The sequence below is a fragment of the Thamnophis elegans genome, chromosome 10 (assembly GCF_009769535.1).
Source record: "Thamnophis elegans isolate rThaEle1 chromosome 10, rThaEle1.pri, whole genome shotgun sequence".
Taxonomy (NCBI): Eukaryota; Metazoa; Chordata; class Lepidosauria; order Squamata; family Colubridae; genus Thamnophis; species Thamnophis elegans.
The window spans coordinates 54733448-54760913 of NC_045550.1; the positions used below are offsets into that span (position 1 = coordinate 54733448).

General features: G+C 40.7%; 1 protein-coding gene across 1 annotated transcript in view; it reads right to left on the reverse strand.

Annotated features, from left to right (window-relative positions):
- Positions 1-27466, reverse strand: part of TNIK (TRAF2 and NCK interacting kinase) — a 350683-nt gene that overhangs the window by 138129 nt on the left and 185088 nt on the right. Inside the window, exons 4-7 of the mRNA XM_032225673.1 lie at positions 24957-25082; positions 9483-9593; positions 5926-6016; positions 1506-1636 (exon numbers count right to left, since the gene is read on the reverse strand). Coding sequence (XP_032081564.1) covers positions 1506-1636; positions 5926-6016; positions 9483-9593; positions 24957-25082 — 459 coding nt within the window. The remainder of the gene's footprint in view (positions 1-1505; positions 1637-5925; positions 6017-9482; positions 9594-24956; positions 25083-27466) is intronic.

Below are 27466 nucleotides of genomic sequence, written 5' to 3' on the forward strand. Positions count from 1 at the left end.
TGCAAAAAGCAATTTCCAAAAGAGTGGATGACACACATCCAATGACATCATGACTCAAATCTTGCCCTTACACAGTTGTCCTTACAAGTACAACAACGGCATCAAGACATCTTCACATAGTTTTCATCATCTATCCCCTTGATCCCTTGTCTGAAACAATTCTTTCAAAATAATATTTAGCGAACACACAAGCACACAGATACAGAGACACACAGCTCAAGGTTTTGATTTGAGGTCTGATCTCAAATGTAACCCTGCAGCCTTTATTCCAAAAGAAAAGCTAACAGGTTTAGGGGTCTGAAAATCAGAAAGGGCAGCTTATGGAAAGAAGGAAATTATAATGCAACATTAGGGAGAGACACAACACAAACATGCGTAACTGCTGTCAGGAAGATGCAGATTGCAATATTGCTTTTTCTTAATTCTATTTTCCTTTTTCACTATTTGCTATTCTTCTTTTTTCTGTTTTTTTTCCTCTTATGTTTTTTAACTTTGTTAAGCCTTTCTGGAAAGAAAGAAAGAAAGAAAGAAAGAAAGAAAGAAAGGAAGGAAGGAAGGAAGGAAGGAAGGAAGGAAGGAAGGAAGGAAGGATGGATTAATGTGAGATAATAATTTTCTCTCTAATTGCACTGTTCATTATTAATTAAGTCATACACATTGTGTTCCTTCTGAAATATTGTTTCAGGGGTGGCTGAGAGCCAAATCTGGATTTTTCAGTTTGTACAACAATAAGCTTTTCAAAGCTCTAAATGTAAAAGAAACACAAACAATATAGCCTTCATGTACAACTACCTAAGCTCAGCTTATACGAGGTACAGTCTTTGCTTAAACCAAAAACTTTACCTGAAGGAGTAACAAGATTCCTTCCCCATATGTCTCTGAGTATCTTTCTTGCCACCTTGTAAATTTCACCCATAGTCCACCAACTTTCCTAATAATCTAGCTGTCTTTAACCTAATGTTCACTCTCATAAATGGAAATACTTCACATCTTGCCTGTAATCTATTTTGTCCTTGAGACTGCTCTAGTACATAAACCAGGTCTGATTCTAGATCACCTACAACCTGCACTCTTATTTTCTACTAGCTGATAACCCGGCGTGGCCTAGGTATTTAGTTATAAGGGGAAAAAGTCCGGACCAAACATAATTGCTAATGTTGGATTTTCCCCCTTACCAGAGGAACCTCCCTTGTGGGTACTGTGAAGCCATTATCATGGCAACTCCACTGTACTGTATAGTAGAAGCCATTTTAAGGCATAACAGGATGTATCTTAACAGATCATGCATCCCGAGGGGTGTTAGGGGTGTCTTACCCCCACAGTATTTGTTTCCAGAGAGTAAGTCATCTATGTACCAAGTTTGGTTGAAATTGCTTGAGGCGTTTCAGAATTATGCTGGAACATACACACACCCCCACAGCCATTTATATAGAGAGAGATGACTAAAAGTGGCATTAAAACAGTTTGCGTTACTAAATGGGATCTATGCCAATAGCTATTGATACCTTGAAATCATAAGTAGCATCAGGGTTTTCATCACAGGCGATGACCTCAGGTGCCATCCAGTACGGTGTTCCAATAAATGTATTTCTTCGACCAACTGTTCTGTCTAGTTGAGCGCTGACTCCAAAATCCACTAGGAATTGAAAATAGGAGAATTTCAATGAGGTAAAAGTAAAAAAAAAATGTTGGTCTCACTAAAAGGACATAAACTAAAATTTCACATCGGATGATCCCCATGAACAAGGCAATTCATTTCAGAGTACTAAGAAATTTCAGCCCCTCACTCCACCCTATAAATTTTCTCCTGTATCAAATGGATTTGGGGGTCAAATAAAATAGGCTGTTTTGTAGACCAAGAAGCTTTATGGAATTGAACAGAGAAGTCTTTTTTTTAAAAAAAAAGATGTTGGACATCTGATGAAAACATATGAGGCTTTAGGGTTCTCATAAGAAACCTTGTGAAATGTTGTCATAGAATACATCTTTATTATTGTAAAAAGAAAAACCAGGAAATTGAGATCACTTTTTCCAACTAGTGTATTTCGCGAAAAACGGGTGTTTTTCGGAGGTTTGCAGAGTGCAACCCCCCCCCTTTTTGGAAAGCTCTTTAACTGATGAGAATCACATTGATCAAGTGCTGTGCCAGCAGAAACAAAGTCTTAAGGTTTGTCCGCGATTTCCTTCTCCAGCACATGGATAAATACACCTGGAAACATCTACCTACCTACCTACCTACTCTCTCTCTCTCCCTACCAACCTACTGTATTTCTCTCTCTTTCTATCCCTCTACCTACCTACTTACCTACTCTTTCTCTCCCTACCTATCTACTGCATTTCTTTCTCTCTATTTCTCTCTATCTATCTCTCTACCTACCTACCTATCTACACACACTCTCTCTCTCCCTACCTACCTACTGTATTTCTCTCTCTCTCTCTCTCTCTCCCTCTACCTACCTACCTACTCTCTTTCTCCCGACCTATTTACTGTATTTCTCTCTCTCTATCTCTTTCTATTTCTCACTCTCTATCCCTCTACCTACCTACCTACACACTCTCTCTCCCTACCTACCTACTGTATCTATCTATCTATCTATCTATCTATCTATCTATCTATCTATCTATCTATCTATCTATCTATCTATCTATCTATCTCTATTTCTCTCTATATATACCTACCTACCTACCTACCTACCTACCTACCTACTGTATTTCTCTTTCTTTCTCTCCCTCTCTATCCCTCTACCTACCTACCTACTTTTTTAAAAATTTGCCTCTTCAAAACCTTGGTGTATCTTATACTCTGGTGCATCTTATACTCCAAAAGATAAGGTAAGTCAAACAAGGATAAGGTCTTTCAAAATCTCAAGATACTAAAGCAAATCTCAATGTGACTTTAGAAATGCAAGATTTTCATAGCACCATTGAAGAAGAAATTGTTGAATTCACATATCAAAAGGTTTTGTGCAATTTCACAAGGTTTTTTTAATACATTACAATTGTTACCATATTTTTCGGACTATAAGACACATCAGTTTATAAGACGCACCAAGATTTCGAAGAAGTAAGAAAAAAAGAAACTAATGAATGCCGATACAAAAGGCTGTATATTTACTTTATATTGTTATGTATGTTTTGTCTTTTCTTATGTTGTTGTGTTTTTCTTTCTGTTTTTAAAGATAATAATGTTTAATAAAAACTATTTTTTTAAAAAAAAAAAAGAAAGAAAAAAAGTTGTTGTCTCCCCCCCCCCCGCCCAGGAGCACTCTGCTGGCTTCAGGAGGGCGGGGGAAGGCAAAAACACCCCTCTTTTGGTGAAAAATGGCCTGTTTTTTGCCCATTTTTCACAAAAATGGGATGCAGGGGCGGGGCTTTGTGAGGCCAAAAATGGGTGTATTCGGTGTATAAGACGCATCATTTCCACACTCTTCTGAGGAGGGGGGAAGGTGCGTCGTATACTCCAAAAATACTATAATTGATAAAATAATTGTAACTTGTCTTATTTGGAACCTTCATCTGTATAATCCATCTAGCCTCCCCTCTCTTTTCCTACTTTTCCTTACTTCACCCCAATTTACATTTGTCTAGTCACTCTGTGCTTCTAATAAAGTGAATTGAAGCTCATAAGTGCTTTTAACAACATTTGTTAGTTGGAAAAGGTCTACCAGATTCCTGATCAAGCTTGTCTTGTGACAAGTCTACCAAAAGAAGCATCTTGATCATTGTAGATCATAAAATAGAGCCACAGGCTAGAGAAGATTTCCAACACCTATGCTAGAAACTAGAAATGGTGTTATCTAAAATTTCATTCATATTTTTAGAAGATGCATTTTAATATTTCCTTGCTTGCTGGTTATGAATCTCTGTCAAGACTGTACCAAAGACCTTTTTGAAATTATTCGATTATGAAAGTAATACAAAGATAAATAAGTGATTCGATTATGAAAGTAATACAAAGGTAAATAAAATATCTGTTGTGTCCTACTTCATGATTCCAGATTTATTTATTTATTTTGATACTGCTCAAATTTTGCATTAGAACTGAATCAGATCATGCACCATTTCTGACAAAATACAACAGAGTTTGTTTCTTTTTTTAAGTACCAGGGACCTATGTGTTGAGCTACTTGAAGAATGCATTGCAGGTCAGCTAAAGTAGAATTGCATAAATAATGCTGCTGATCTCTTCTAGCTATTTTTGAGACCAACTCTAGTTAAACATTCTGGCCACATCCTTTCAAGGACCAACTAATGTTTAATGTATAAATCCTTGAAATGGTACCTGTTCTGACCCCCGCTCCAGCCTGTGAGTAACACAGACACAGGCTTGGCTATTTGCCACTCTTTAATCACAGGAATTACAACTCCGTTGGCTGAAAGCCCAAACAACACTCTCATGCAAGAAGGGTTGGCAGCAACCCAAACCAAACAGAACGGAAATACAAAACAGACCAGACAAGAGTTCCTCAAGACTGTTATGAACGGTTGTGTCCTGCAAAAGGACCCCTCCCAAGTTCTCACTTATATACTCTCTTGGGAGGGGCCAAGCCACAACCACCTGGGCTTGATTATCTCTTATGAATCTGCCTCCGCAGCTGCTGCTTCCATTTCTCTGCCCTTCTCTGTCTGGAGTCAGGGACAAACTGCCTTTGATCTTCCCCGCTGCTCCATGCCTCAGGCGCTTCCTGGTGGCCAACCAGCCTCTCTGGTCCCTGCTCTGAGTCTGAACCCTGCCCAGGGTCCTCCACATCTTCCAAGCAGACTCATAGGGTTCCTCGCTATCTGAGTCCATCAGCAGCTCAAACGGATCCTGCTGGGCCACAACAGGTACCTATTCAATACCCATCCAAAAATTAACATATTTTAAATAGGCTGGGGAGTACTGTAAAAATGCTCCAGAAAATTTGAAGTGACATTGAGAGCAAAAACGACAGTTGGAAGGGATTATGGCATGCTGATTTTCCTAGCCAGAATCTCTTTTAAAAGAGCATAATCTTTCAAGAATTGTAAGGGTTTTATTCTGAGAACATAACAACTTCAAAGAATGAAGGCCATGCTATCTAATATTCTTCACAGCCTTTTGGTAGCATATTGCTCTACATTCTAGGGTTCATCATGGCCATGAATCCTGAATTTTTTTTCCTCCCAAGTTTCTTGACTAAAGTAGGACTGATATAAAGCAGAGGTGTCAAGGTCAAGGCCCGTGGGCTGGATCTAGCCCATGGGGTGATTAGATCTGGCTCACGGGGCCACCCTAGAAACAATGACGGACTGGCCCGTGGTGTTTCTGCCAGCAAAAATTGAGCTCAGGAGGGCTGTGTGCGGAAGGAGCGATGTTGAACTGGCCATGCCCACCATGGCCACACCTATTCCGCCCCCCCAAGGTCAAACATAACCCTGATGCGGCCCTCAATAAAATTGAGTTTGACACCACTGATGTCAATGTTCAGGTCTACTTCTTAGAAATTTAAAGAGAAATTCTCAGCTTTGTTAGTCCTTAGAACAGAGATTCCCAATCTTTCCACTTTGTTGCTCTTGCCCGGTGTGTTGGGCTTGTGTGGCATGGGCCCCCCACTTGCACGAATGGAGGTTTATGGGCGAGCTGAGGGTGTTTGCACTCGCATGCAAAGCTCCACTCACATAAGTGGCAGGCCCTTCTGCACTTGTGCGTGAAGCTCCATTTGCGCGAGTGGAGGTGCTTGGGCAGAGGGCGTGTGTATTCATGCTTGCCACCACTCGTGTGGGTGGAGCTTCACGGGTGCACACTTACCCATCTCTCTCAGGGACTGGTTTTGAACGGGCCGCAGCCCGGGGGATGGGGACCCCTGCCTTAGAAGGCAGGACCAATGAAGATTTCTCAATTAAGCCTCGTTTCATTCTTCCTAGTATTTTGTTTAAATAAAAAGCCACCGTCCCAAAACTTACCTAGTTTAACTTCTGCATTTTCAGTTAGCAAAACATTTTGGCCTTTAATATCTCGATGGATCACTTTGTGTTGATGGAGATGACTCAAGCCCTAGAGAAGTCAACGAGAGACATAATAAATATTTTGTAAATAAAGATTTTTATTTTTATTTTTATTTTGAGAAAACAAAATTAAAGAAAAGTACTGGTTAACTAACAATTTTTACATTTATTGCACTGAATTGTGTATGCTGTCTTTTATTTGCTTCTATTTAACATTTTACTATTGTTAAATGCAATAAGAAGAATGGAATGGAAATTTACATGTATGCCAGTGGTGGGCCACAACAGGACTCTTAGAGGTGGGCGGGGCGATTGGTAAGACAATCAGTGAGTAACGGGCGAGGCAAGCATGGTGTGGATGGGCAGGGGAGAGAGCTGGAACCGGTTCTAAATGGCACGGTAGATTTGTGAAACCTCTGCATTCCTTTACTCCATACATTAATTATTTAAAAATAACCTCTGCTTTTTTTAACCTTGCCCTTACTGTATTCACTTTTAAGAGTACATTTTTACAGGACTGTACCAGCTTCAACTCTGAAAAGCTTCTGTGCCTTTGTTTTTATAAGAGTCTTTTTACCCCTTAGTATTAAAAAAGACAGTATAAGAATTCAGTCTGAAAATGAAAATGCAATCTAAAAAGTTCCCAAAGTGATGTTTGCTGTTTAGAATTGAAACAAAGCACTTGTTTATTTAGAGTAAGCAATTCAGCCGCAACACTTTAGCAAATTGCTATGAAAAGCTAGCAATAGTGTGATTCATCAACAGTGGTACTTTTATTTCTGTCATGAAAAGACATAGTTGCACAAGCTGGAACTTATGTTTATAAACTGGAAAGTCAGTTTCTTAAAATAGGTGAGTAATGAATCAGGTTCAAATTATTGAATTGTTCCCTTTGTTGCCACACATGTAAAAATGTCAAAAAATCAGCCAAGGCTGTCAGCTTAGTGGTGGGCCTGTAGTTATCTGGCTGTCAACTCTTTTAGGTAGACCTGACTAAGTTGTTCTCCACTTTTATTTGTCATCCAATTGCTTAAAGCAGGGGTTCCCAAACTTGGCAACTTTAAGACTTGTGGACTTCAACTCCCAGAATTCCACAAGTCTTAAAGTTGCCAAGTTTGGGAACCACTGGCTTAAAGTATAACTTGCTTTAAAAAAAAAGATATTCACAACATATGCATGTATTTATTGATTAAAAAGGAAACCAGGTATATTCAAAATACGAATCAAAGATGAGAAAGGATTTCTTTGCTGTTGTTCAGTTATTAAGTCATGTTTGACTCTGACTTGACGTATCTGATACGATGGACCATACTGTGCTAGGTCTACCTGTCCTCCACTGTCTGAAAAGGATTTCTAGCTGTCAATTATTTAACATTTACTTTTAGCCTTCCCCCTTCTCAAGTTATCATGCTGCAATAAAAATATCTTTAGAATAGAATAACAGAGTTGGAAGAGACCTTGGAGGTTTTCTAGTCCAACCCCCTGCCTAGGCAGGAAACCGTATACCATTTCGGACAGATGGTTATTCAACATCTTCTTAAAAACTTCCAGGGTTGGAGCACTCACAACTTATGGAGGCAAGTTGTTCCACTGATTAATTGTTCTACCATATTTTTCGGAGTATAAGACGCACCTTTTTTCCCTCAGAAAAGAGGCTAAAAATCTGGGTGCATTGAATACAGCATTTTTGGCCTCCCGCCGGCCGGCCCCATTCCAACCCACCCCTGATTTCCATAAAAGAAATAAAATTTAAAAAGATAGTGTCAGACAGGTTGCAATATATAGCAAAGTCCCCTGTTTCTTGTGGAACTTGCATATCATAGCTGACTTTGCTATGTAAATAAAAAGTGAAATGATTTCCACATATAACATAATAACATCCAGAGATTATCCTGATTCTCATTCTTTTTAAGAATTTGTAGGAATTCTAAACGGTAGTAAAAAAAAAAATTTTTTTTCCCAATTTTCTTGTTCCATTTGAGTCACTCTGTGTGAAAATATCTTTCTTCATCCCTACTTTGAATGATTTCCCCCATTTCTATAAAGGGATCTGGAACTTTAATTTTAATACATCTGCTCCTATTAATATTAAAGAAGGAGTTTTCTTTCTAAAAAGAAATGGCAGATTTCAAAGACGAGCAAGGAAGAGAGCCAAATAACTTTCACTCATTCATTATAAATTGGATTTAAGTGACTATGAATCATTCATACAATCCTCTAATGACGAGCCACCAAGCAGTTGGAATCATCTTCTATCTCATGACTTTTTTCTCAGCAACTAAATTCAGAGCAGAGATTAGGTACAGGCATAAACATTAGCTCTTAGCAAATTAATTTATAAGCTCAGCTTTAGAAGCCTTAAAGCCTTAGAAACAGAAATTTCCACTTTTCTCACCACCATCTTCCATTCTAACCATCACATTCTATGGCAAAGTTTTAATTATTATAGGTAGTTCTCAACTTACAACCCACAACTGAGCCTGAAAATTTTGCCATAAGTTGTGGTCATAAGTCAAGTTGCCACATGACTGAACTCAAGGTTATACTGGTTGATTAACCAAATCACATGGTTGTAAGTAAGAATCCGGCTGATCCAACAGGTGTTAACTATCATTTTTAGACAAAAAAACATGGCAAAATTTAATCACATGACACTGCAACTAGTCATAAATACAAGCTTGTCGCCAAGTGCCCAAAATGTGATCAAATAAACAGAGGGCTGATACGGCAGTTGTAACTTTGAGAATGGGTCATAAGTAACTTTTTTCAAGTCCGTTGTAACTTTGAACAGCCATTAAGTGACCAATCATAAGTGGAGGGCTACCTGTAATTCGAGAGAGAGAGAGATACTGAAGCCTTAAAGAAAGAAGTTACTCAGTCTTAAATAAATAAGTTACCGTTTTTATACAACAGCATAGGAAGACTATCTTAAAATGTTGAGAGAATACTGTAAATATACCCTCTCAATTCTATCTAGGTATAAAAAAAATTAATTTCTAACAGTAATAAATGGTAGATAATTGGAACAGGAGGCAAAAGAGTCTCAGGGAAAGGGAGAACATTCCAGTATTCAACCTTTATTTTTCATGCATGCATGGATGTATGCATGTATGTATGTATGCATGCATGCATGCATGTATATAAAGGGTTTTGTCAAAGCACCCAGTGTGCCCAAATATGGGAGGGAGCATACTGCTTCCCTTCCTCGGCTCAGCTGATAAGGAAGGAGAGCTTGTGGCTTAGAGGCTAATACAACTGCCTAACATGTAAAATAGCCCAGGTTCAAATCCCAGTAACAGTATGGCTAGCTGATGAGAGCTAAATAGCTTGAAATAGATCTATACTAGTCTCCCTTTATTTATTTATCAGCACAAATGCAACACACACACACACACACACACACACACACACACGTTTCTGATGCATAAACCGTTTGGAAGGAACTAGCATTATTTCTGTACAGGTTTGATGCAATGACATCACAGGGAGATGGTTAGCTCACTTTGGACACATACCCGTAAAATCTCCCTGCAGATATAGGCAATCCACTCCTCCTTCAAAGTGTTCCCTTTTGTGTTCTTGATCAGATCAGTAACAGATCCAGCACCACAGAACTCCATCACCAGCTGTCAAAAGAAACAAAAAGGCAATTATTATAATTAAAAATAAAGTGTCTTCTGGGTAGCATTAACCCAGTAGAATGCATTTAATTGGCAGTGGTCTATGCTACTAAAATGGAAAAAAAGTTTAATAACAACAACAACAATATTATTCTGATTCTCCAAAACCCACCCTACTTGGAACAGCTTATATCCTCCGACATTACCTTAATAGTTCCTAGGTCCTTGGTTAGGACTCGAGCTGTTAACCTACCAACCAACCCCAAAGGCTGTGAATCTCACCAAAGATTAACCAATAATAATAACAATACACACACACACTTAATTAAATGGCAACTCCACCACTTGCAATTTCACCGTAGCAATTTGGAAAGCCAAAAGAAACTAAAGAAATGCTTTCTTGAGGAAAGGGCAAATATTATTACTTAAATATTATTGCAAAATAGCATTCCAATGTCTCAAGGCGTGCCACAAAGAAGAGGGGGTCAACCCATTCTCCAAAGCACCTGGAGGCAGAAGAAGAAGCAATAGATAGAAACTAAACCTAGAACTAGGGAGAAATTTCCTGACAGTTAGAACAATTAATCACTGAAACAACGTGCCTCCAAAGTTGTGGGTGCTCCACCACTGGAGGTTTTTTAAGAAGAGAGTGGATCATTTGTCTGAAGTGGTGTAGGGTTTCCTGCCTAAGCAGGGGGTTGGACTAGAAGACCTCTAAAATCTCTTCCAACTCTGTTATTCTCTCCAACAATGTCACAACGCCTGTTTCGTTAGTTTTTTGCAATAACCATTGCAAAGACAGAGAAGAAATACTCTCAGTTAACAGATCAGGAAATGAAGCTGAAAAATAACAGTGCTTCAGGACTCCCAAGGAGCTAATGGCACAAGATGGGTTGGAAAGCTGATCTTTGAAGCTCCAGAACTTCCATGAAAGCTTCAGAAACCAGTTGGAGGCAGCGCTACTCCCACACTGCTGCATATATTTGTGGGAATGAAGAGTAGTTGATTATCTTTTTAAAATAATAAAAAAGAAAGAAAGAAAGGCTGGAACATCATAAACAAATAAGGAAACTGCTTCAAAGCCTCTGACTAAAGCCATGATTCAGATTTCACAGGGCGAGGAACTTAAATTAATCTTCATGCAAAGCAATTATTTTTCCATTATACCTCTGATGCTAGGTTACATTTGGGTGAACACATCCTGGCTTGATAAATCAGTATATACAGAAGCTTCACAAACCTGAACAAAGGGACTTTGGTCTTTCTTTTTTCATGTCGAGCAACCAAGCTGAGAAGCCACAGTTAAGTATGTCTTCTTCTATTGAGGAACTATGAACTACAGTTAATTTCCAAACAAGTCAACTTTGCTTATTGTAAACCCATTAACCATAGGATTTTGTTCAGGTAGAGCACAAAATTATCATTAAACGGTGGCTTCCCAGTTTGTTGCGCTTCACACACTCAGAAACTATAGGATAGTAAGTATGCTAAACTAAAATATTTTAGTCCTCTACACCAAGATGTTTGAAAACATCTTGGCCCACCCGAGCTCCATTTTCGCTGGCATAGGGATGCAGGAGGCCATCTGAGCTGAAAACGGAGATTGGGAGCCTGTTTTTGCTTTGCAGAGGCACTGTGGGTCGCAGTGGTGAGTTGCTCTTACCGTCACTACCTGTACGCTGCTCGTGGTCTGTTCCTATATGCGCCTGACGTGTGCTGCACATGCATGCACATTCCACCATCCCTGAAACACCCAGCTGCTTGTCGGAGATTGCGCAGGGGCTGCATGCTGTCACGCGTGCGCAATTGGCCCAGTTCTAAAACAGGTAAGGAAAACGGGCGGGCGGGCAGGCGGGCCAAGCAAACCACTGTACCAGTACAGTGGCCGCTGCTCCCTACTACTGGTATGACTGTACCGGGCTGTACCGGCTGTAACCCACCACTGGTGGGTCGGTTCTTCGCTGTTTCCAAGGCAGCCCTGTGGGCCAGATCTAAGCACCTCTATGGCCTTGAGTTTGACACCCCTGACCTAGAACTATGCTGTTTTTTCCTAGAGTTCAGACTGATTTTTATCTCGTTCACTCTCTGTTTTCGATCTGTCCTGTCAAAGTTTTCGTTTTTGATTTCTGTCCTGCCAAAGTTTCGGGGTTTTTTTCTTAGTCGTTTCATCTTGTTTGTTCCAAGCTTAGCTTCCTGATCCTTGTCTTCTTCTGAATCTTGGCTCCATCTGAGGAACATGACTCAAATAATTTTTCCCTCATTTTACCCTGAGGGAAGGGAAAAAAATGTGTCTCTCTCTCCCCAGTTTTCTCAGCTGCTACCTTTTTTTCCGGTAGCTTCTTTCTCCTTATTTACTTTTCCTCTTTATTTGGTTCCTGGAGTGTGGCTCCCTTTATTCAGCCTCTACCTCATGACCATGGTGGCCAGAGAACGTGTAAGCCATGACATTGCCTTCCCTCCTCCTCCCCTTACTACAGGTAGCCCTTGACTTATGACCACAATTGAGCCCAAAATTTCTGTTGCTAAGCAAGATGGTTGTCAAGTGAGTTCTGATCCATTTTACGACCTTTCTTACCAAAGTTGTTAAGTGAATCATGCAGTTCCTAAATTAGTAAAATGGTTGTTAAGTGAATCAGGCTTCCCGTTTGACTTTGCTTATCAGAAGGTTGCAAAAAGTGATTGCATAACTGCGGGCACTATAACTGTCATAAATATGAGTCAGTTGCCAGGCCAGGCTTCTGAATTTTGATCATATGACTATAGGGATGCTGTGATGGTTGTAAGTGTGAAAAACAGTCATAGGTCATTTTTTTCATTGCTACTGTGCCTTCAAACAGTCACTAAATGAACTGTTGTAAGTCGAGGACTAACGGCATGAGATTGGCAGCTGCTGTTTGATTGGCAGCCGTTGTTTGAATGGCAGCAGAGTCATCCTAATTATGGTATAGGACAGGGGTGGGTTGCTAATCCCGTTCCAACCGGTTCAGTTGGAACGGGGCCGGTGGCGTCCTTGTGCACGCGCGCAGTTCACGCATGCATCTTAGCGCCTGTGCGATGCTCCAGCTGCTTGTGAAGAATCGCGCAGGCACTGTATGTGCCATCCAGCTGCTCGCGGAGAATCGCGCAGGCACTGTATGTGCCATGTGCCTGCGTGGAAGCGCAGAAGCCTTCAAAGACCGGTAAGGAGCGCGGGCGGGCGGGTGGGCCCTTCGCCATTCCCGGAAGTTACTTACTTCCGGGTTCGCCGACCAACCGGTTGGCGGGGACCGCCGCAAACCAGTTGAAACCCACCCCTGGTATAGGATCTATCCATATGTTCCACAATAATGTAATGCCTGATCATTGGGAATTAGTATGACAGGACTCAGAAATCATAATTTAGCATGTTCAACACCATTCAGTTACAGGGAATCGCAAACGAGTGTTAATTGCCCAGCTATTTACTGTAAAATACACCTAAAATGACCTCATGTTGGCTTCAAGACATTAAAGTAGGGTTAGGCAATCAGGTGGCTTCCAGATGTTTTTAGATTCAGTTCCCATCATCACCAGTTTGATCAGTCAATGGTGAAATACCTGGAAGAGTTATCATCGAAACAAACAGAGGGCAGTAGATTACATCAAACATGGGCCTAGGGACCTGCTCTTTTATGGAACAAACCCATCCTCAAATAGCCGAACAACTCCCAAGAGATTATCTGTGTAAATCACAATAAGGACTTGGGTTTGGAACATGCCAATATGGAAATAATGAAAACACAAGAATGAGCATTAATCTTCTTTACTGAAATCCCAATGCCGGTAAGAGGAGTTTTTATTAATATAGTTCAAAATTAAAATGTGGTGAAAAATGCAGTCCATGGTACATTGCATATAAAATAAAATAGAAATGTGCTATAAACATCAAGCGTTCAGTTTATACATTAATCTGGAGTAACATGTCCATTGTACTGCCAAAATAGTCAACCAAAGCCATCTGCCTTTATTTATATCTGCTTGAGGTTAATTGCTTTTAACAAGAAAATGCATCAGCTGGCCCTTGATGGAGCTACACTTCTCAGAATTGGAAAAGTAGGGCTGGGATTTCTGAGAGCTTGTGATCCTAATATTCATATAATGTAATACTTATAACCTAACCTGTTGCTAAATGAGATGCAGTGAATGCTTTAAAAGTAGATACTAAAAGACTATTAATGAATCTGACAATCTATCTTCATCTCTGTTAAAACACACCCAACCAAATTGGCTTCTGATTAAAAAACGCCACTGTGATTCAGCAGTTGAGGTGTTGGATTAGATGGGAAAACCCACCTTAGACAGGGGTGCGACTGAAAATTTTTAGCAACTGGTTCTCTGCCTAGTTGCTGGGTGGGCGTGACCATGGGGTGTGTGGCCTCCTCATGGTTGTGGTGGTGGGGGGGGGAAAGTTTTCGCCCTCCCCAGGCACCGGAGGGACTCTGGGAGGGTGAAAACGGCCTTCCTCGGGCTCCAGAAGCCCATTTCCAGACTTCTGGAACTTCAGGTAGGCCTGTTTTTCACCCTCCCAGAGCCTTTGTGGGGGTCCTGTACTTACCTGGCATGATGAACGGGCTGCGTGTAGACTCTTGGGAAGGGCGGGTCCGTGCAACAACCGGTTTGAAGAACCAGATGCAAAATTAGCATCCGGTTCGCCCAAACCGGTGTGAACCGGCTGAATCTCACCCCTGGTTCTAGATCAAAACATGCTCAACTTTATTGGAAAGTTGCTATTGGGGGGAGGGGGGATTGGATGAGGAAGTACTTTGCAAACCAGTTTGAGCTTCTGAAGCATCAATTTAAGAGACAGTGTAAAGTACACTGCTTCATAATAAGCGACCTGATATTGTAATACAAAAAGCAGTGATTTATTAACAGCTTCATTGGGCATTCTTCATTAGGCATTTCTTATTCGCAGCCATCTTTTTTGCTTTCTTTATCTGCTTTTGAACTTTGCCCATGTTTCTTCCCTCCCTTCAGTCTTTGTCAATAAATCACGTTATCCAATAGCTTCATTCATCTCAACCCAGCTACTGTAATCTGAGATCCAACGCTCTGCGTGTAATGTCAACACAGAGAGTTGACAGACAGATTGCTTTTGTGGTTCAGTCACTAAGTTATAGTTGACTCTTCATGACCGCATGAACCATAATAAGCCAGGTCCACTTGCCCTCCACTGTCTTCTGGAGTTTGCTCAAATTCATGTTTACTGCATCGATGACACTACATAACCATCTCATCCTCTGCTGTCCTCTTCTCCTTTTGCCTGAAATCTTTCCCAACATCATGGTCTTTCCCAAGGAGTAGACAAATTGATAGATAGTTCTTGAATATATTGGGGCAATGATTTCTCTCATTAATGTTATAACTTAGGAATAATTTTATCCACCATGAAATGCTCTATTCCATAAAATTTATTTTGTTCATAACTGAGATTGTTATGTATTAAGTAAAATCTCGTTAGGATGTTGACATTATGATAATACAGAAATCCAGTTCCCTGTAGGAATAGACAACATGGCTAAAGATGTGGGACAAGAGAAGTTATAGTCCCAACATCTGTCACAACATTGTTACAACCCCCCTCAACAGCACCCACAATATGAGAAGTGCCTTCACTTGCTTATCCTTCAATGTGATTTATGTTCTTGTCTACCAACCAAACCCAGTTGGGTTCTACGTAAGAAAGCTAGTTAAACTCTGTACAAGAGAATAAGTAGGAAAAAAGCCTACATCAGAACTCAAAACAGTGACAAGACAGTGGCACCTCATTTCAGCCTCCCAGGATACTCCATCATTGAGTCAAGGTAGCATAGGTGAAGCCGAGAAGCTTCCCCACCAATAAGCAAGAGTACAATGAAAAATAGACAAACAGCAATATGTTAGAGATAATCAATCTACATACAGAAGGTTTAAACAGGGACTATGGGTTTTCATATCAATTATTGAGTAAATCTATTAGCTTATGTAGATCTATAATCTTATTTTCCCTCATCCCTTTAATCATCTGCATTTAAAGTCCTATAAGAGGAACCTATTCAGTGCATTACATAAAGTGAGCTGCTGTTTATGAAATCTTAACATTCCAATGAAAGTTGACCTTGAAAAAGCTATGGGATTCCATATTTATTTCATTTTCTCCATCTTTCTTTTCCAGGATCCTGTCCTTTTCTAACAGAAAAGGGGTCTTTGTATTTATTATTTTCAGTCCTCCACTTAGCAGATAACTGCCTTAACACATAGTGTTATGAATTTTGTCCCATGAATAGTGTCATGATTCTACATGAATGTTAGTCCCATCCCAACATCAGCTGCATTTTCCAGCAGCTCCCCAAAATTCTGATTATATTCTTACTTTGCTTTGGGACCAGGTTTTCCTTCCTTATGCTAACCTCCCACTCATGTCAGCACAGGTATCCTGGACTGGGCTAATTCATTTTCTTCCAGTCCGAAGCCTAATCACCTGTACAGAGATAAGCGCTTAGCTAGGTTTCTATCTCTGTTAATAGGGCCTGTATCATTTACCAGCTCCTAATTAGCTATAGCAACCATTATACAGAAAAGCAAAGAGTTGCACTTATATATTCGTGGCATGACATAACCGCGAACGTCAAAAGCGCGCCGACAAAACCGCGGCACTAAAACCGCGATGTCAAAAGCACACCGACAACAGCGCGCCGACAGAAGCGCGATTTAAGTTAAGGTAAAGTTTAGGGTTAGGTTTAGGGTTAGGTTTAGGGTTATTTTTAGGGTTATGTTACAGCGCGCTTCTGTCGGCGCGCTGTTGTCGGCGCGCTTCAGCGCTCTTTCGGCTCCACGGTTTTGACGGCGCGGTTTTGTCACCGCGCTTTAGTCACACACGCTTTTGTCATACGCGCATTTGTGGTGGAACCTTATATATTTAGTTTATTTATTTAGTTTGTCAAACGTGTACAAGATAACAGGTATAAGCATGGGCATGAACAAGGAAATGAGTACAAATAAATGGGGACAGCAGGACAGAGACGGAAGACACGCTGGTACGCTTATGCACACCCCCTTTACGGACCTCTTAGGAATGGGCTGAGGTCCACGATACACAGTTAAAGGTTGAAGCTGTGGCGGGGTTTGAGGATATAACAATGGAGTCAGGTAGAGCATTCCAGGCATTGCCTGAAGTCGTATTTTCGGCAAATCGAAGTTGAAGCAGACACAACTCCCAATTCATGCTGGATTTAACCTTGGACTATTTCAACAATTCCAAAGGTTAGCTTGAGTTCACATCTTCCTTCAAAAGACAGGCTGAGCAACAGGTCTTCTATTCACCAATGATTTCCAAATCATTTAGAAAGGACTCTCTGATTTTCACCCAACCCTAAATATTCTCCTCTTCCCTCTGAGCATATACCTGACTGGTACACTCTGTATGTGCTCTTTCTTTTTCTCTCACCTCCCTCCGGCTGGATCATTATTAAATCCACCAGCCTTTCCAATTCTAAATTGCAGTGTTGCCATGGAAGCAATCCATCTTTAGACAGGAAAGCAAGCACCCCTTTCTTCCCCCCCAGGGAAGGGCTTTGTCTTCAGCACTCTGCTCCCAGCTTTCACCAGCCTGGAGTTCTCTCTTCTGTCTAGAGGATGGCATGAGTCCAGATGGCACAAACCACAGAGGGGCACAGAAGAAAAAGCCAATGTCGCTGTATGAGCAGGGAAACGCCTTTCTGCTTATTATTTCCATGCCCCTTACATATCTACAGACCCCGCACGTCCTGGACATAAATTGTTCCACCTTCTACCTTCAAAACGATGCAATAGAGCACTGCATACCAGAATAACTAGACCCAAGGACAGTTTTTCCCCAAATGCCATCACTATGACAAACAAATAATCCTCACAACACTGTCAAACTATTTACTAAGACTGTATTATTATTATTATTCTCTTCCTTCCCAATACCTATCTCTTCCCACTTATGACTATAGCCATGTTGTTGGTATCTTTACAATTTATATTGTTTTATTTGTTTCCTGGTATAATTTGATTGCTAATTAGGAACCGAGGTGGCGCAGTGGTTAAATGCAGCACTGCAGGCTACTTCAGCTGACTGCAGTTCTGCAGCTCGGCTGTTCAAATCTCACCGGCTCAGGGTTGACTCAGCCTTCCATCCTTCCGAGGTGGGTAAAATGAGGACCCGGATTGTTGTTGGGGGCAATATGCTGACTCTGTAAACCGCTTAGAGAGCGCTGAAAGCCCTATGAAGCAGTATATAAGTCTAACTGCTATAGGAACCTATGACTATCACTAAGTGTTGTATCTTATGATTCTTTATGAATGTATTCTATTTTATTTTCTTTATGTGCACTGAGAGTATATGCACCAAAGACAAATTCCTATGCTATGCTATGCTATGCTGTTCTTTCACTCTAGACTGCAGTGACAGCTGTACAGTGGCACCTTTGCTTTTGTGTTGATACTTCCAGAATGCGATTTGGAAGTCTAAGCCACATCGAGTAGGTTTGCTTCGTTTCATTTACAAACCTGATCCAGATAAAGCAATAGGGATCCATCAAATGGTGTGTGTGTGTGTGTGTGTGTGTGTGTGTGTGTGTGTGTGTGTGTGTGAAGAGAGGGAGATCAAGATGAGGTATTTGGATTAACTCATGTTGATCTAGGGCAGTATTTCAGATAAATAGAGAAACGTAGATCCCATTGGGGGAGGACAGTCTTTCCCAGACAAAGGATTAGAAAAAAAAATACTTGCCACATAGGAAAACTAGTTCTCATTCAGTATGGTAAGAAAAACAGAGGGTTTCCTATAAGTTTATTTTAAACAAGAAATTTTGGGAAGTTTCTCTTGGATGATGTGTGGGGTACTCATTGAACATTCATTGAGCACTAGGCCCTATCTAACAAAATGAGATTCAATGTAGATAAAAGTAAAGTTTTACATTTAGGCAAGAAAAAACAACTGATTGGTATAGACTAGGTAAAACCTGGTTTAATGCCAGCAACTGTGAGAGGATTTTAAAATTCTAGTGGACAATCACTTAAACATGAGCCAACAGTGTGGGGCAACAGCGAAGAAAGCCAATGCAATCTTAGGCTGCATTAACAGAGGGATAGAATTAAAATCACGTGAAGTAGCAATAGCAATAGCAATAGCAGTTAGACTTATATACTGCTTCATAGGGCTTTCAGCCCTCTCTAAGCTGTTTACAGAGTCAGCATATTGCCCCCAACAACAATACGGGTCCTCATTTTACCCACCTCGGAAGGATGGAAGGCTGAGTCAACCCTGAGCCGGTGAGATTTGAACAGCCGAACTGCAGAACTGCAGTCAGCTGAAGTAGCCTGCAGTGCTGCATTGAACCACTGCACCACCTCGGCTCTTACACTAACACTGCTTTACAAAGCCTTAGTAAGACCACACTTGGAATACTGCACCAAGTTCTGTTCACCACAATATAAAATAGGGAAGCTTTGAAGTGATAGAAAGACCAACAACAAAACAACAGCAAAAAATCAAGGCCAACAGAAGTAGCATCTTCTTAACAGCCTACAGTTATGCAATAAGCTAAGGCACCTTGGCAACAAAATTGAAAAATCAAAGCCCTTGTCAAAAGGGAAGACAACTGTTGAAAAATTACATGGTAGATTTCAACTCAGCACCAGAGTCCCAGTGGCTCATTAATACATCATCTTATAATAAGACGGGGAGGCATCTGTTGCAGAATGTAAACCTTGCCAGATGTTAAAAGGGGGAAAGATTTGTCTTAAAATAGCTATGGAAATAAAGGCCTGATTTGTTTTCTAAGGGAATTATTTGGAAAAGGGTGGTCCTTAAAGTTATTTGTGCACTGATATGCTTCAACTATGATGCCATCCAACTCCAAGCCATCTCTGGGCAGCTCACAATATAAAAATAACACAAAATAGAAATACCATAAGGGAAATAAACCAAATACCAAATAACATATACATAAAATATATGTAATTGGAGAGGGGGGAAATCCATCCCCCTATCACAAGGCCTGGGCGAACAGCCAATACTATCTGCATAATGTAGGGTAGGATAGGGTAGGGTAGGATAGAATAGAATTCTTTTATTGGCCAAGTGTGATTGGACACACAAGGAATTTGTCTTCAATACATAAGCTTTCATTGTACATAAAAGCTATGTGATAAATCATATTATATTCAAAGTTTTATGGCCAATCAGCAAACCTCCATAAATATCTATAACTCCCCCAATCAGAGCTTACATTTCCCACTGGGGCCTTCGCTAATTGGTGAAAGCTGATTAAGATTCTGATCTAATTTCAGGTCTGTAAACCAAAACAATTTATGTTATGATTTAGAACCCTCTCTTTACTAAAAAAAATCTTTTAAATGGGCATTCCTTTCAAACTGTAATAATAAGGTGTCCTTACATACAGATGTTAAAGCTAGAATTTAATGCCCTGCCAACACCTATTTTCCACACTCCAGAAGAGTTTTAAGACACAATTGCCAAACAGAGGTAACTTTGTGAAGAAGGTTTTATAAACATCAACAATATTTGCTGTGCATAAAATATATCTGCTGGGCAACTGCCAATGACTTGAATCTGGCAGCTCCGGCAAACAGAGAAACTGTCCAGCACTGCAATATTCATTAGGAAAATGCATAACCTTCTTCTCCCATCACTTAGTATTCAAGGTGGCTTAGCAGCTAAAAGCAAGTATTCAGCCACAATATCAGAATTATGAAAGACAATTGAACCAGATTCAGGTAGTCCTCGACTTATGAACCACAATGGTATCCAACATTTCTGTTGCTAACCAAGACATTTGTAAAGTGAATTTTACCCCATTTTTTACGACCTTTCTTGACAAAGTGGGTAAGTGAATCACTGAAGTTGTTGAGTTAGTATCACAGTTCTTAAGTGAATCTGGCTTCCCCATTGACTTTGTTTGTCAGAAGGCCACAAAAGACAATTACATGACCCCGGGACACTGCAACCGTCATAAATATGAATCAGTTGCCAAGCATTTGAATTTTGATTATGTGACCATGGGGATGCTGCAAGGGTTGTAAGTGTGAAAAACGGTCGTAAGTCACTGTTTCAGTGCTGTTGTAACTTTGAACCAGGGGTGAAATCCAGCAGGTTCTGGAGAACTGGTAGTGAAAATTTTGAGTAGTTCGGAGAACCGGCAAATACTACCTCTGGCTGGCCCCAGAGTGGATTGGGAATGGAGATTTTGCAGTGTCCTTCCCCTGCCATGCCCACCAAGTGACGCCCACAGAACCGGTAGTAAAAAAAAATTGAATTTCACCACTGCTTTCAACCGTCACTGAAGAAACTTTTGTAAGCCTAGGATTGCTTGTATAAACAACTTAGAATAACACAAACAAGTACCCTTAAAGTAACTCGTCTTATTCTAAAACCCAACTGCGAAATCAGTCAATAGGACAAAACCTTAAAATAAGAGAGAAAGGGCCAAATAAGCCCTCCCATTGCTTTTGAAATAGCCTTGGTATGGTCACTAAAAATATTTTTCCCATTTTAGAATATAGAATAACACTTGGAAGGGACCTTGGAGGTCTTCTAATCCAACCCCCTGCTTTGGCAGAAAACCCTATACCACTGATGGCTAACCTTTTCCGGATCAAATGCCCAAAGCTCAAGCGAGTGAGTATGAATGTGTGCATGCTCTTCTGAACCCCCAAAATGCAACTGGCATGCAGCCACCGCACATGCGCATGTGGCCTCCTTGCACGAGCCCCACACCCGCATGTACGGTTCCCCCTTGCCCCTTGTGTCCCCCCCGCACGCACCCCGTGTATGGGTGCATGCCCCACGTACGTGCCCCATGCACGCCCCCCATGCATGTGCAGCAGAGACCCGATAACCAGCTGGCTGGCGGGAGGCGCACACGCATGTGCAGTGGACCTGAACTAGGGCAATGGTTTGTGTGCCCACAGATAGGCGCTGTTTTCCACCTGTGGCATGCATGCCATAGGTTCACCATCACGGCCCTATACCATTTCAGACAAATGGCTATCCAACATCTTCTTAAAGACTTCCAGTGTTGGGGCATTCACAACTTCTGGAGGCCAGCTGTTCCACTGATTAATTGTTCTAACTGTCAGGAAATTTCTCCTGAGTTCTAAGTTGCTTCTCTCCTTGATTAGTTTCCACCCATTGCTGGAATTTTCCCAGAATACTTCTCCCATCAGGACAACTAATCTGAAATGATGGCTTTTGAAAACAAAGAAAGACACTGGAATTCTACGGAACCCGGAGGAGTTCACAAGATCCTATTTCCTTTGTATTTAGAGAAGTGAACCTGCACTTGGGTTTTCCGGGACAACAATTAGGCTAGAATTTGCCGCCTTCATATTTGAGATGTGATAACATTTAATAGACCTGTTGGGTTGGGGTGGGTTTTCTTTTTGTTACAGAGCAATATGTGCAGGCCAAATAAAAAGAGGCACTTCAAGCATGATAGCCATAGAATATGTCAGAAACTTGCCTTATTGCAGAGAGATCATAATCTATATTGAAAAAATTCTGGCTTCCCTTCTACCTCTCCATTATCACCTCGGCAGAGGACTGATAAAGAGAATTACTTTGGCCTTATCATCAAGAAGTTTTATTCCAGCAACAATGACAGCAAAAAATAAAGATGCATTTATCTCCAGAGCAGGAATAATAGAAGTGTCACCGGTTCTAATTCAATCAGACATCTAAAATATAATAATTTTCTCGCACGGAACAAAATGTACATTTCACCTCTCCGCTGCAACCCAGGGACACTTTCTGAACAGGTGATTCGAATCCTGGACTAACTCTAAGGTAAAGGTTCCCCTTGCCACATATGTACTAGTTGTTCCCAACTCTAGGGGGTGGTGCTCATCTCCATTTCAAAGCTGAAGAGCCAGCGCTGTCTGAAGACGTCTCCATGGTCATGTGGCCAGCATGACTAAACACCGAAGGTGCACGGAACGCTGTTACCTTCCCACCAAAGATGGTTCCTATTTTTCTACTTGCATTTTTTAATGTGCTTTCGAACTGCTAGGTTGGCAGAAGCTGGGACAAGTAATGGGAGCTCACTCCGTTACGTAGTGCTAGGGATTTGAACCGCCAACTGCCAACCTTTCTAAAGATCGACAAGCTCAGCATCTTAGCCACTGAGCCACCCTAATTTAGACTAATTCTAGAAAATAGTTTTTAAAAAAACCACCATGGAAATGCTTAACAATGCACAGGTGCCGAACTGCAAACTTGCAAGAAAGATGCGTTCTAAGCATTCAAATCAATGTAAACGAGCATAATAAAACCAGAAGCACTGGTATCTCATGAATATTTACATCCCACCTTCTTTCGAGGGATGCTGAAGGAACAATTGTTGCCAACCCTGCTGAGATTGCTTTTTAAAACTTGCAGGCAACTTGCAGGCCTTTTTTCTCAGCATCCACAAGTTGTTTTTTTCTCTGTTCCTGTATGTAACAGGCAGCATTAAGCCAAAGGAAAGCATCAAAAAGTAAAATTCAACAACGTTTTTAGTTTTTAGTATGTGTTTAGTATGCGTTTCAGTGTGGAAGGAAGGATTGCAGACCTGGAATGAGATGCTTCTGAGGATGTGAAGGTTCACATCCAGGCCAATTTAATCAGCATTCCCTTCTCACACAATGACCCAATAGAAAGCCAACAAGATATAAAAATGGAGCTGTCTTTTTTTCCCCTCACTTTGTTACTTTTATACACCTACTGCATAGAAGCAGGCAGCTCTTGTGTCTTGTCACAGCTTCAAGGCTAAGAGCCATTGATAATCCCGGGTCCTATCAATTTGGCTTCTCTGTGACCAGAAAGACAGACATCTTCCTGTATCCTAATTTACATACATGCTAATTTTACTGGGCAGGCTCACACAACACACTAACCTAGTTTGCAAATAGGCTTCTCGAGATAACATAGTCTTTGTATGGGGAGAGTCACATTAATCTGTAATAGCTTCAAGTCAGTAGGAGCCTGACAACCCCTTTTCTAACAAGTTTAGTAAAAATTTCTTAGTTGGAAACAGTGTGGCCAAACTTTTCCTGATTTAAAGTTGTAACTAAGATTGCAATTAAGGTTGTAAACCAGAGATAAGCTGTCTGTCTGTCTGTCTATCTAAAATAACCCATTAACAACATCTATGATTTTTTTTCAACATCACAAGATCACCATTAAAGTTAGGATGTATTGTTCAATGCCTGATCTATGTGGTTCTTTTTCTACTTTCCCCTGCAGAGCAAGCAGCTTACTCTCTTGAAATCCTTCCCCTCCAATCTCTCTAATCTGTGGAGGGTGAGTAGAAAGGTCAGGCAAAAGAAAAACTGCCTGCAGGAATTGCTTCTTTTATTTCGCCTCCCATGTCCCAGAAAGAAGAAATTGAACACAAAAGCAAAAGTGTGAAACTGAGTTGTCTTCTCGTTTTGGTCCCAATTAGGCTCATTAAGTGAGGACTACCTGTATTATTTGTAGTAAAGTCTCCCTTCAATCTAATCAAACTCCTGGTGACTATAGAGGAAGATTAGTTTGACGTTAACTTCTTAAAGAACATTTTTGCAACTCTCCAACAATTTAGAGTAAGAGTTAGAAGGGACCTTGAAGGTCTTGTAGTCCAACCCCCTGCTTAGGCAGGAAACCCTACACCACTTCAGACAAATGGATATCGAAAGTCTTCTTAAAAACGTCCAGTGTTGGAGCATTCACAACTTCTGGAGGCAATTGTTCCTCAGATTAATTGTTTTAACTGTCAGGAAATTTCCCGTTAGTTCTAAGTTTCTTCTCTCCTTCATTAGTTTCCACCCGTTGCTTCTTGTTCTACCCTCAGGTGCTTTGGAGAATAGCTTGACTCCCCCTTCTTTGTGGCAGCCCCTGAGATATTGGAACACTGCTATTATTTCTCCCCATGTTCTTCTTTTCATTTAACTACACATACCCAGTTCCTGCAACCGTTCTTCATATGTTTCAGCCTCCAGTCCCCTAATCATCATTGTTGCTCTTCTCTGCATTTTTTCTAGAGTGTCAATATATTTCTACATCGTGGCGACCAAAACTAAATGCAGTATTCCAAGTGTGGTCTTACTAAGGCATTATAAAGTTGTATTAACACTTCACATGATCTTGATTCTTTGTTTATGCAGCCTAGAACTGTGTTGGCTTTTTTGGCAGCTGCTGCACACTGCTGGCTCATATTTAGTTCTGATATGTTTGGGGGTTCCTCATCCAAGTAATAACCAGGCCTCAACTGTATGTAGCTTCCAAAATTAACCATGGGTGAGTTTAAGATTTATCCAAAATAAAAAGTGAAGATTATTAAAATAGAAACAAAAGAACTGCATTACCCAGAGCTGATCATCCATTCCTGGTGGGTTCTTTTTAATGAAAGCACCATAATAAGTAGCAATATTTCGGTGATGAGAGTATTTCTTTAGCATGTTAATTTCTTGTTTAATCTCTTCTTCTTCATCCTGGAGAAAAAGGAGGGAAAAACAGTGTCATCAATTCAACAACACACTTATTATCACCAGACATTATTTCTCTTCATTGATGCAGACAAACACAAAAACAATTCATTTGCTTTAATTTCCACCACTCTGCTTCCTCTTTTATCCCTTTATTATAGAATAAATTTAGCTCCACTTGTAAATATTTTTCCATTTTCTTTACATTAGGCTGCTTGGTATTTTGGCTGCATGCAACAATGAAGTTAATTGGATTACGGTAGAGAGAAACAATCAGATACTTTACAATCACAAGCACCCTTAAAAGATTTGGATGCAGCCTCTTGTTATGAAACAATTCTGGTTACTGTTGGGAGAGAAAACATATTAAACATATGATTAGAGATTAATTCATTAACTATATTTAACTTAAAAAAATATAAAGTGAAGTAAAATTATAATTATTTGGTTTCTGTGTTCTTTTTAAGCGTGGCCAAAATTTGAGCACTAGAAAAAGTTGAGGATCTTTGGAGGACTGAAAAAGACAATTTCCAAAAGAACAATTTGTGAAATGTCTTACAGTAATCTATTTCAAACTTTTACAATCCAAATTTGTAAAGTCAATTGTAGTTTGCAGTAAAGGCATACGGTTTCTGCTTCCTATACAAACTAATATTCTACTCAATTCCAACTGCAGTTTAAAAGGGGCCTGGAATTTATGAGCCAGAAAGTTTCACACATGTGCAAAACCAAAATATAGAGGATGGTGGGCTGAAGATGAACTAATGGCAGAGGGAACTGAAAGAAAGGATTAAGTAAGGCTAGAGGGGCTTAGAGCTTATGTGAATAAAGGAAATAAGTAGCAAACACACACATTTCTCACACTTTTATATCTTCAGGAAGGCAAGGCGGTTTGTGTGCATATCGCCTTTTAGAAGATTTGAAACCCTTTATTACTGGTACAGTAGCCAAATGATGTGTCTCCACCAGTGACATGCGGTGAAGCTTATGGCTGGTGAGGCAAAAAGAAAAAAAGCGGCTTGACAGCGGGCAAAAAGAGATTTAAAGGAGGAGAAGCTACTGGGAGGGGGAGGGCGGGTGCGGGGAGAAGGACCAGTAGACGATGCGGCGCTGCACAGGCTCTGGGATGAGCTCAAACCGCTCCTCCACTCGCTGGAAGGGCCACTTCTCTGCCACACGCCGCGCCACAATGTCCAGCAGGGACTCCGGGCTCTGCATCTTGCCCAAGGGCAGCACTCCGAACGTGGCATAAGCTGCGGCCAGGGCAGAGGGGAAAGCGGCGGCAGCGGAGGAAGCAGCAGCGGCCAATGAAGTTCCTGTGACGCAAAGTGCCCCGCTGCCACTGAGGGCGCCACCCCGTCACTGTGACTTGGAGTCTGGCAGCAACTACCTTGGCCTTTTTAATTATTTTTTTAAAAATCTTTAAAATTCTTTCCTTTTCCTCATGACTGGTGAGGCCACGCCTCCCCTGCCTCTAGTGACTTCACGTCCCTGGTCTCCACAATGAAAATAAGGCATAGCTGGTTCCAAGTATAATGACTTAGATTCTAGGGAGATTCTGACATTGAATTAGTGTTATTTTGTATTACTTTATTCTAGAAGACATGCATTGTTACAAGGAGGGCACAGTGGTGCTGAGGTGGTGCAGTGGATAGAGTGCAGTATTGCAGGCCACTTCGGTTGACTCAAAAGCTGTGGTTTGGCAGATCGAATCTCACCAGGCTCAAGGTTGACTCGGCCTTCCATCCTTTTGAGGTGAATAAAAGGAGGACCCAGATTGTTGGGGCCAATATGCTGATTCTGTAAACAGCTTAGAGAGGGGTGTAAAAGCACTATGAAGTGGTATATAAGTCTAAGGGCTATTGCTAGGGACAAAACTGATGTCATTTTTTATACAGACATCCTAGGAGAATTGCAAAACATATGTGGAAAAATGGAAAGAGAGGTGTATTTGTATATGAATGAATAGGGTGGGAGCTTAAGCATTAGTGAATGAATGAGAGGGGGGGGAAACTATGTATAAGAGAAAGAATGAAAGAAGGAAGAAATTGTTGGGATTCGTGAGACAGAGCACAAGGAGCTATTTAATCTGTCTTTTTAAAGCAAATTCTTTCTGAAGACAATATCACACTATAATTTCTAGGCAAGACATGTAGCCATAACTCTTAAAAATAGCATGTGGTGAATTAAAACCCTTATTAAACAATTCCTAGAGTGCTTACATTTCCAGAAAAACATAAGTCATTTTATATTTTTCCTTCTGGGTTTGTGTAGCAAGCAAATTGTTTATTTTCCCCATAAAAAAGACTAGCAAGTCGAATACCTAGAAAATCTCTGTACCTTTCTATCAACTGGGTATTCCAGTATTTTTTTAGTGTTTAATTAAAGAT